We start from the raw sequence: 11,321 nt of genomic DNA, 5'->3' as shown, positions 1-11,321 counted from the left end.
GCCACAAGCATAAATTACTTTAAAAGGGATGTAGACAGATTTAGCCGTAGTGACTAAGGAGCCTTCACAGTCAATGGCAGTAAACCTCAGGACATCAGTGCTATGAGCTGGCATCGTTGCACACACCCACCCCTCGCCCCCTTGGTGTTTTGTCTCTGCCTCCAAGGCAATTAGACGGCCACTGTGTATACTAGGATGCTGGATTAGATGGACCATTCATCTTGTCCATTAGGGCTCTTTTTATTTACTTGTTTACATTCTTCATACTTTGATCCTTTTCAGTCTGGCTTCCAAACCCGATACAGGCAGAAAGTGCCTTGGTCATTCTGACAGATGACCTATACCAGTCAGCAAAGAGGAGGGTCTATCCTGTTCCGTTCTCTGCAGCTTCTCTCAGCAGCTTAAAACCATTGAATCAGATCCCAAGCAAAACTTCCGCATATGCAACATCTCTTGCTCAAGAAAAAGCACTAAAATTGCTCTTCACTGTCTGCTTGCTCTTCAGTGAAAGCAGTTGTATGCCTACTGCCTTTCTCACATGCAAAAGACCTAACACAAGGTATTTCTTCCAATACTGCTTCAAAAGTGAAATAATCTGACTCATCCTTTACACATACCACCATACCCAAACTGTTATTTGTTAAAACTAGCATTGCAGCCACTGAGCAAATAGAACAGTGGTGGCGAACCTATGGCACGGTGCCAGAGGTGGCACTCAGAGCCGTCTCTGTGGGCACACGCAAACAGAGTGCCCCCCCCCCCCTCTAGGCTGGCCTGGGCCACTGGGCTCAATTATTAGCATTAAACCTAAGACCTAGTTTTGGGGAAGCAGTGTAGGTAACCCTGTTAAGCGCTGTTAAACCCCACTGATTTTCATGCAAAGAACAAAAGCGCAGTCCTTTACCTGGGAGTAAGCTCGGTTGCTGGCAATAGGGCTTGCTTCTGAGTAAACCCTCCTAGGGTCGTAATTCACCCGTTGGAAGAGATGCACGGTTGCTTCAAAACAAAGCCACCGACTACCACCAAGCTTACTCCTGAGTAACGCATGCCTTGGAGCCAACCGTTTTTTCTAAACTAAAACCTCAGTATTCAGGTTAAATTGCCGTGTTGGCACTTTGAGATAAATAAGTGGGTTTTGGGTTGCAGTTTGGGCACTCGGTCTCGAAAAGGTTCACCATCACTGAAATAGAACCTTTCACTTACACGTTGCTGGATACAACTCATTGAGATCAGCATGCTGTTAAAACTCATTTTTGCTCCTGTTTGTTCTTCCTTTTATTTTAGGGGCAGGATGCCTGCACCTGGGCTCTGCTGGGAGAGAGCTTAAGCCAGCCTATGGCTGCAGTTACAGGACCAGCTGAGATTTGCACTTTCATGGTTCTGTCTTTGCCAGGTCTCTCCCCAGAAAAGATGGCTGCCTTTTCTAGGACATTTTACTGTGCTGGCATTTCTGAATTGCATCAGTGGGCTGAGATCAGAGAAACTGCAGGGCAGACGTTGATGGACATATTTCCCCCCAGCAGGCGTTCAAGAAATAGAATTAAGCAGTGCTTTTTCCACCATGGAGATGATGTGAAAATCACCTGTTGAATTTCTACCTACCGTGCAGATTTTAAATGCACACTTTGGGGACCTTTAGTGCTCCAATGACAAGGATAGAGAGAAATCAAGAGAATTCACTGCCAGAAGGAAGGGTGGATTTAGCCTGTGGCATCAATATCATTGTTGCCCTGGTCTTATCAAGGGAGTTGAATGTTCCTTCTCCCCTCTTCCCCATCTCTACCTGCACAAAAATGAGGACGTCCATCTTGCTGCAGTCTGAAGTGGTTCAACCTGGTGAAAATCAGGCCACAGATGTACCACAGTGCTGACCTATTTTTCTTCTTTAGTTGTCACCTTTTGACGAGACACATTTGATCTTTCCCTGTGATTACTTACTGTGGGTTTTAAAAAAACCCACAGGCTCTGTCTGTTCATCATCACCTTTCTTCTTTCTTGGTTGAGCTTGACATTTCAGAGTGCAGCTGATAGTGCTTGCATAGGCAGAACATTTCTTGGAATGAATGTAAGAGGTCTGAATGCTGACACAGTCTTGAAAGGGTCCATTTCTCAAAAGCTGAATCAGTAAAACCAATGTGAATGGAAAATAAACCATTATTGCAATCTGATGAATGTGGGGCGGAGGGGAGGTGGCATAGTCAGATTCTGACTGATATAGGTCATTTATTTTAAAAAGTGGGCGGCTACTGCAAAATCTTCCACTGTTGATTTTTTTTTCCTGTCAGGTTGCAGCCAATTTATGACAACACCATAAGGCAAGGGACAAACATAGGTGGTTTGCCATTGTCTTCCTCTGCATAGCAACCCTGGTATTCTCAGGGCTCCCATCTAAATACCAAGCAAGTTCCCCAATTTGACAAGTTTGGGGTAGCCTGAGCTGTTTAGGTCAGGGCTCCAAAGCTGATACTATTATATTCAGTATATTTTATGTTCACATCCTCACTTAGGCCCCTTCCACACATGCAGAATAATCTGTGCAGAATAGCTAAATCCACTTGCAAACAATAGTGAAAGTGGACTGCATGTGCGGAAGGGGCCATAGGGACACATGATGATGGACAGGTTCTGATGAGCCGCAGTTTACTGAGATTTCCTTGGGTATTTTCACTGTGTGTGGATTTTTCTCTCCTACATGGATATGTGGTTACCGCAATAACTAGCTGCCAAGCACCAGTGTATCCTCAGTGCCACAAATTGTACTTCTTAGAAAAAACAAGGGGGAAAATGGAAGTGGCAGGCCAGTCATTGAGAAAAAATGTATACTGTATAAGCAGACTCAGTTGGGGCATATGGAGGAGCATATACAGGCAGACACACGGACTTGACAGTTTGTCCTATAAGCATGAGCAAACCTAACTTCCAAATACATTTGTTAGGATCTGTCTCAGTGCCTTGTTTCTTTTCTGTAAATATTAACACTTTATTATATTTTCCTGCATCTACTGTATTCACTTTGTCAGCTCACTTCAGAGTTACAACCTAATAGTACCTAATAGTTCATCCATTCCCCAAAAATCCAGTTCAACATCCGCAAAAAAACAACAACCCCACCTCCACTGAGGATCTAACTGGTCCAGCTACTAAAGAATGTTGTTTGATTATGATCTGAAGATTCTAACCTGCTTTTCTGACAACTGGTGTTAAAATAAGTTTAGAGAATCTATAGATTAATTTTTTCTAAGATGTAGAAGTTGGATGTATTGTTGAAAGCACAAATATGAATGGGAATCAGTTATTGGAGTTTGCAATGTGTCCATTTCCAAAATGTTTAATGATCTTTTTTTCCCTCTTTTTTCCACCCAGAAACAGCACCTACAATTCTTCCACTTTTGATGAATCTGAAGAATTACAAATGGCCCAAGATGCAGAGATCTGCTTGCTGAAGTCAGGAGAACTGATGTAAGTAAAACCCCATTGCTAAGTTTCTTTTGTATCCTGCATATGTGAACAGGATTCTAGTGGGCTTCTAGGGTTGTTGGTCACAAACAGATGGCAAAAATCTAATTCTAAGAGCATCAAACCTGGAGATCTTTCAAATAACACAGAGCTCATCAACATATCATCTCCCTTTTTTAGAAATAATGCAGTTTTTATGCTTGGCACTTGCTGTTTCTTATTTACTTATTTATAACTTTTCTTTCTTGCTAAGACGCCAGGTAAATGACAAAATATTGCAAACAAAGAAAAAGAAACCTGTCTAAAGCATGACATACCAGTAATGCAGGAAATGGATTATAAAGACAGAAGACAATATTGTAAAAAGGAACGTGATACCTGTAATACTGCAATAAACTGCAATCCAATTCCCTTATATAAGCATCATCTCAAACTGTTTAATTATACAGCTGTTCTAATTCCTTTATTTAAAAATGCCTTCCTGAACATTTCTGTTTTGTACATCCTATTAAATATTTGGAGATTGTTTACATTGATGTAGCCCCACCAACTTCCATGAGAAACCACTGCTTAATGATAGAGGGTTATAAGTAGAAAGAAAGAACCAGTTTTCCACATAGAAATGCAAGCCCTTGCACAAGCCATGGGCAAAGTTAAATATGTGAAACAGCCTTCCAGATGCAAAATCCATTCTCTGGTTATTTCTTGATTTTCTTTGCATGGGAGTCTTGCACGATGGAAGAAAATGTCTTCCATGCACTCAGAAATACATTTCTGAACATGAAAGAGGATTTTAGGCTCTCCATCAAAGGTGTTTTGGGGCCAAACTGCATGTTCCAAAGTACAGGTGTCCCTCACAGAGATTTGCAATCATTTTGCAGCTGTGAGTTCCCAGTGGGAATTGCATTTTAAAGAACCACAGGCTCCTGCCTCCCTCTCATGTCATTGCCTGAGCCAAAATGGCATCAGGGGAAGGGTTCTTTCCCTTATCATGAGGATGCCAAATACACAATGCTTTCATGTCCAGGCCCTCCAAAGGAAAAATAATGTCCCCTCCCAACAACATTTTAGCTCAGGGAAATGTCATGCTTTTAAATTGAGTTCTTGCTGGGTACTTGCAACTATGATACGGTGCTAATCCCGATAGCAAACTCATCTACATAGTAACATGTAGTTTGGCCTTTTGACAATGTGGATGATTAGTTGATGAAGCGAAGCAACACAGGGGCAAGCCAGGGTCATGCACTGTTGTAGGGTGGATGCGGTATTTGTTTCCAGTAGGTTTCAATTGGAGTAAATGCATAGTGTTGCAGTATAAGATGGAGGAAAATGGATTTAAACACACTCCTCATCTCAAGGTGAACACTCATAGCCACTCTTACCATATAAGGATGTTGTGAAGATAAAATGGGATAATCCTACCTATAGCAAGTTATATGTTGCTTGGAAAAAGGGTGTTCTCTAATGCAATAAGTTAAAGAAGTAGTAAACACAAAGTCCTTGTTCTAGCAATTGTGAAGGGCAACTTAAAATAATAGAGTCATAACACATCAGAGAAGCACTTGTTATTTTGGTTTGCCTTTAATCAGGTATGTCTCTCATTTGCCATGCTCCACCAGTGGTGCACATTCTCTTTAAATAGTGTCTTCCTGTCACATTCTATTTGTTGTGAGGTTTATACCTTATGAAGTAGCATCTGTGGACTCTTTTGCACTGTAGGAGATAGTTTGTGGTTGCCTATAAATAGGTTTGCCAACTCTGGCTTGGTAAATGTTGGGAGATTAGGGGTGGAGACAAGGGAGGGCAAGATTTGGGGGTAGATCAGGGGTCTGCAACCTGTGGCTCTCCAGATGTTCATGGACTACAATTCCCATCAGTCCCTGCCAGCATGGGCTGATGGGAATTGTAGTCCATGAACATCTGGAGAGCCACAGGTTGCAGACCCCTGGGCTAGATGAACCCCAGTGGGATATAATATCACATAGACCACCCTCCAAAGCAACCAAGTAACTGATCTCTGTACTCTTGGATAAGTTGCAGTTCTGGGGGATCTCCACGCCCCACTCCATGGATGTTGGCAACCCAGTCTATAAATGCTTTAAATAAATAGACAGGAATGTTGATATAAGAAAAAAAATAGCAAGCATGTCTCTTGTTTCATTAGTTCATGTGTATGATCAGTTACATTTTGTGCTTTCACATACTGTTTCCACCCCATGTCCTCCCCACCCCAGGATAAAGCTGCCCTTTACTGTGGAAGAGATTTTAAATTTTGGAGAAGCTAATCGGGAGCTGTTCATTAAATCAAACACCTTCAGCATTATTCCCATCACAGTTGAAGAACCTGGCCTTGCAATAAGTTGGATGTTTTCATCTGAGCCCAAGAGTATATCATTCAGTGTGGTGTATCAAGAATCAGAAGAAGCCCCACTGGATCAGTGTAAAGTAAGGCAGTATCTTCAGAAAAGAATTATTTTATTTGGAGTTTGTTTTCTTTGGAGTTGTTCAACTCTGGGCTGGGAAATTCCTGGAGATTTAGGGGTAGATCTGGGGCGGGGTGGGGGGGGGAGGTTCCACCCTCCAGTGAAGCCAGTTTCCTCCAGGGGAACTGACCTTTGAAACGTAGGCCCCTTCCGCACACGCAGAATAATGCGTTTTCAAACCACTTTCACAACTGTTTGCAAGTGGATTTTGCTATTCCGCACAGCTTCAAAGAGCATTGAAAGCAGTTTGAAAGTGCATTATTCTGCATGTGCGGAAGGAGCCGTAGAGATCAGTTATAATTCTGGGATGTCTCTAAGATCCAGCCATTCAAAAGAAAAACCCTACTATGATGCACCAATTTAATTCTGATAAATTATTGCAATATATAACAATTCACCTAAGAGCCTGTTTTTTAGTGGGTGAAATTACTTTTGCTCGGTTGACAGAGGCTGAGGCCTCCAGGCAGAATCATTCAAGCTTTGCTCCGGTGTGTGATTTGTAGGTTCTTATCCCTATGACGCGCTGCAATTCTCATAAGGAAACCATCAGAGGGAACGTGAAAGTCAGGAACTCCGGGATCTACATGCTTATATTTGACAACACTTTCTCTAGGTAGGTGCAGCTGGACATGCAGTGGTGAAATTAGTAACTCTGTGTCCCTTGTGAGAGATCTCAACCTTGCTACTTGCAAATTGGTGTTAAGACTTATTTTGTGTTCTCTGCCTTGTAGCAAGAAATTTAATAACAGCCCAATCCAGAGAGGTGGGGGCCAAGTGGAGTCTTGGAAGCAGCACGTCCTTGCGCCAATGTGGACGCTCATGCTCACCCCACCGATATAAGGGGCAAACATGCAGGCGGGCGGCTGCTGCACAGCTCCATGGTGCCCAAACCCCGAAGAGTGTGTTGCCTTGCAGTTCTACCAATATACGATGCCATGACATCAAAACAGGGGGAGGGTTGGAAGTGTTCCCGGGGTGGTGCCACCTTTAGTTGGTTTCCACTGGGCTTTCAGCCTGGGAACGCCCCCCCTCCCTGGCCACAGACTTAACGCCACAAGAAAGGGTGGCATAAGTCCTCTTGAGCAATGTTTTTTTTAGCCAGCTGAGGTTTTCTTTTTTTGTTGGATCATTTTGTTTTTGTTTGTTTGTTGGCCTTCCTGCACTGCCTGAAGCCAGTTTGGACTGGCCTTTGCACATTCTGGATTGAGCTGTTAAACTTGCATATAGCACCACTTTAAGTATACAACTCAGCCCAAACTTCAAAGGTAATGATACTGCAAGTGCCTGCTTGGCAGAGATTTATATGTTCTTCTGCATAAGTTCTTGGATGCTTTTTAAAAATTATTATTTTATTTTATAAAAGCAGCTACATTCAGCAGTCTGAAGGGAAGACCCACTCAGTGGGAAGAGAAATCCTTGACTTTTCCCCATAGTATTTTCTGCCAAAGCATGTTTTTGGCTCCTACACAGCCTCTTTTTTTCCTCAGCGGGGAAAGCATTCTGGGATAAAAGCAACTTGCTGAGGCTAGAGATTGACCCAAGGGGAAAAGAAGCCGCTCTTGACCCTCAGATGGCCCCTCAGATGTTCCATTTTGTAAAAAATAAAAGTAACTTTTAAAACTGTGTACAGTTCTAGAGGCCTCACTTCAAAAAGGATGTGGGCAGAATGCAGGTCTGAGGAGAGCAATGAGAATGATCAGGGGTCTGGAGACCAAGCCCCAGGAGGAAAGGCTGAGGAACCTGGCAGTGTTCAGTCTGGAAGAGAGGAGGTTGCGGGGGAACATGATCGCTCACTCCAAGTATTTGAAAGGCTATCAGGAAGCTGTTCCTGTTGGCTGCAAAGGAGGGGTGTGCGTGTGCATGTGCTGTCAAGTCACAGCTGACATATGGCAACCTTGTTGGGTTTTCAAGGTAACTATATGTTCAGAGGTGGTTTGCCAGTGCCTGTCTCTGTGCGGGCTGAGTTTTGAGGGAACTGTGACTGGCCCAAGGTCACCCAGCAGGCTTCATGTAGAAGAGTGGTGAATCAAACGCAGCTCTCCAGACTAGCGTCAGTCTCTCTTAATCACTACATCCCGCTGGCAGCAGAGGATAGAACTCACAATAATGGGAAGAAAGAAAAAAATGTTCACAGTGATAATAGTTCAGCAATGGAACTGCTGTCTGGGGAGATGGTGAGCTCTGGCAGTCATCAAGCAACGGCTGGAATGCTCTAATCCAGGGTGTCCAATTCTGGTGCTTGAGATGTTCATGGACTACAATTCCCATCAGCCCCTGCTGGCATGCCCTAAAGCACAGGTGGCAAACTCGTGGCCCTCCAGATGTTATGGACTACAGTTCCCATCATCCCTGCCAGCATGATGCTGGCAGGGGATGATGGGAACTGTAGTCCATAACATCTGGAGGGCTGCGAGTTTGACACCTATGGCCTAGAGGAATTGGACTAGATGGCCTGTATGGCCCCTTCCAATGCTATGATTCTGTGAGGGAGGAGGAAAAATGGAGTGAGATAGAAGAGGCTCTGAGAGACAAATGTAGGTGTACCTCTGCTTAATGGGTTAAATACAGGAATACTGACCAGGAACTGATCGGATCTTAAAAGATTTTGTTCTCTCACAATTTAAGCTCAGCTGATGTTCCTTCTGTTTTTTTCCCTCCAGGTTTATCTCCAAAAAAGTATTTTACCACTTAACACTTCAACGACCAGTGATTTATGATGGAAGTGATTTTCCATAACCTTGGATATAGGCAATATTTACATACAGTATCTTTGTTCAAATTATATTTTTAAGAAACACTGTACATATGAACACTAAGAACAGATGTATTTGAAACCCTGTTACATCTATGCAATAATTCTAAAACTGCACTTACATGTTGGTACACATATAGTGGAAAGTACCTTTATTACTAACACTAATGATTCTGGACTATGTGCCAAAGTTCAAAAGCCATTTTGTTTATTTAAATTAAAACCAAAACAAAAAAAGCTATGCAATGCACACTTGATACATAAATGACTCTGAACCCAGATACATCGTTTTCAAAGAGCTAGGAAATGCTTTTGATTTAACCAATGTAGGTTGAAAAAATATGTATATTTTTAAAAGTTTTAAGCCCTGTTCCTTCTGCTATTTATTTTTAATTTTGCAAAAGGGATGAAATAAAAATTCAGCTCCACAAAATCAAAAGGTAGTTCAACATGCACTGATTCACTCCGAATATGCCCTACTTGCATCCTAGTGGCAATTGGATAGTCGGCAATTTGTGGATAATAATCTCAGTGGTGTTTTGCAAACTGATTGATTTTATTACCTAGCCACTGTGATATTCACATAATACACATGGGCAAAAAACAGGCTGTGAATCAATGTCTATTTAGGCAGCTTGGGGTCTTTATGGCCATTCATGTTGTTAAATCCACCCAGTAATGGAGATCAGTAGCCCATTAAATACAAAGTGGGAGACTCGTTCATGAAACACTTATTTTTAGAGATGGCAGAGTATTTTGCTGTTAATTTTTAAGTCAGGATTAATATAGGAGTCAATGTGAATAGCTTCATTATTGGGAAAGTATTGTGTAATTTTATCAAGAGAGGGATTTTTTTTTTCATCATTGACTTTTGCAGCCTAATTTTAAGTCTATGAATATTTTATCCTGACTGTTACTCTAGCATGGTTTGGGGGCACTGGTTAGCAAATACACCAATTAAAATGTGTAAGATTAGAGCACTGAAAACCATATCCATAACAGTAATAGTATCAAATGAATAGGAATATTTGCTTTCCTAATAGCTATAACAGAAGGTAACTTGGTTGAACTTCCAGACATGTCAACTGAAACATTGGGCCACTACAAACCTATTACTGACACCTAGTGTACACTGAGTTGAATACACTTGAAATAAATCAGAGCAGTAGTTCAAATTACTATATCTAGCTATGGTCTGAAGGCCAGTTGAGAGATTCCAATTTGGAATTCCTTGTAAAAAGGATTCAAAAATATTTGCTTCAAATCTTTCTAAAACATTTAGACAGGTTTGTGCCTATCTGGAAATGAATGAAGTCATCCCATACTTCTGAAACAAGACAATTTTTACACCGACTTTTCAAAGAAACAATTTCATTCTGTTTTTGTAAGGAAGAGTTTAACATGTTTGTATTTTTTTTCCAAATATTTCAACTTGTATTTTTAAAACTTTTCCCACTGGGAATAATTGTCATAAGAGTTAATGATTTCCTGTAAGGAATATTCAGTATTTATAAGTTTGCTAATGCTTAGACACAAACTTTGTAAAGTACTTCTTGAATCTGAGTGCGTCAGGGGATCATTGCTGTGATGCCAGAAGACCTGATGTATATCTATGAAGATGCTGCGGAATTTTTAAATAGCTTACATACGATGCAATTTTTAAGCAATAATATATCGGGTCCAGATGAAGACCTGCTATATCACATGTTCATCGTTTGGATGACTGCTGCAGCTATCAAGCCTACAAGCTTTTTTCCTCCTGCAAGGACACTATAAGCAAGCTTCAGAAAAAGATACATTTCAAAACTTGTGTCATTTTTTACTTTCTTAGAAACAGATAAATTGTAAGACCACCCTAACTGGAAAAAGCAGATGTTTATCCTAAATGATTGACAAGAGAGAAAGATGCTGTTTTTCACTATTGTCAAAAAGGTGATATATGATGTAGGAATTTAATGCTACTATACACAAGAACTATAGCAAATTCCCACCCACACCCTTGCCATCCAGTTTTTGTAACTACCATAGCAACTTAAGGCAGGCAACACATATGATACAAAGCCATCTGTGTTGCACCTACGATGTATACTGTCAGTGCAGAGAATCTGGGATGGGGATGGGTGCTTAGTGAATTGTATGAAATTACAAGTAATACCTAGGCAGGTTTTGAATCTTGGACTGTGGGGTGAAAGAGTGTCACTTATGCCATTTTGATGCAATCCTAAATGGATCTGTGGCATACCCAGCATTATATTTTTAATGTGTTTGAAATAGATTGTATCAAAGGCAACATAATAGAAAGTATGCATTTGCCATGTGATTATCAAATGGCGTTTTTACTGAATGGCTAGTTATATTTTCTTTGCATTTGAGAAATAAGAATTTATTTTATTTCTTTAATTAACCTGAATTTATTTAACTAACCTGAAATACTGTTTGCCATGGACTGTGCAATATCAAATGGATTTTGGATTGAAATCCGCTTACTATTTTGGTTGTGGTTTCCTAGTCTATTTTATGATGGTTTTTGGATAGAATGGCTAATTGTTGCAAAGGTGTCTTATTCAAATTGACATGAAGGGGATTTGTCAAACATTATACTTCTAATACATTATTTTAAATATACAATA

The 11,321-nt window shown here is 41.1% G+C and overlaps 1 protein-coding gene across 4 annotated transcripts in view; it reads left to right on the top strand.

Moving 5' to 3' along the window:
• The window catches only part of FYCO1 (FYVE and coiled-coil domain autophagy adaptor 1), a 59,825-nt gene extending 48,504 nt beyond the window's left edge, over positions 1–11,321 (top strand). For all 4 annotated transcript variants that reach the window (XM_048511141.1, XM_048511138.1, XM_048511139.1 and 1 more), the window contains 4 exons: positions 3,364–3,459; positions 5,691–5,901; positions 6,443–6,552; positions 8,600–11,321. In XM_048511141.1, coding sequence (XP_048367098.1) covers positions 3,364–3,459; positions 5,691–5,901; positions 6,443–6,552; positions 8,600–8,675 — 493 coding nt within the window. In that variant the 3' untranslated portion in view covers positions 8,676–11,321. The remainder of the gene's footprint in view (positions 1–3,363; positions 3,460–5,690; positions 5,902–6,442; positions 6,553–8,599) is intronic.

This window comes from Sphaerodactylus townsendi, linkage group LG11, assembly GCF_021028975.2.
Source record: "Sphaerodactylus townsendi isolate TG3544 linkage group LG11, MPM_Stown_v2.3, whole genome shotgun sequence".
Classification (NCBI taxonomy): domain Eukaryota; kingdom Metazoa; phylum Chordata; class Lepidosauria; order Squamata; family Sphaerodactylidae; genus Sphaerodactylus; species Sphaerodactylus townsendi.
This window is presented reverse-complemented; position numbering and strand designations above follow the sequence as displayed.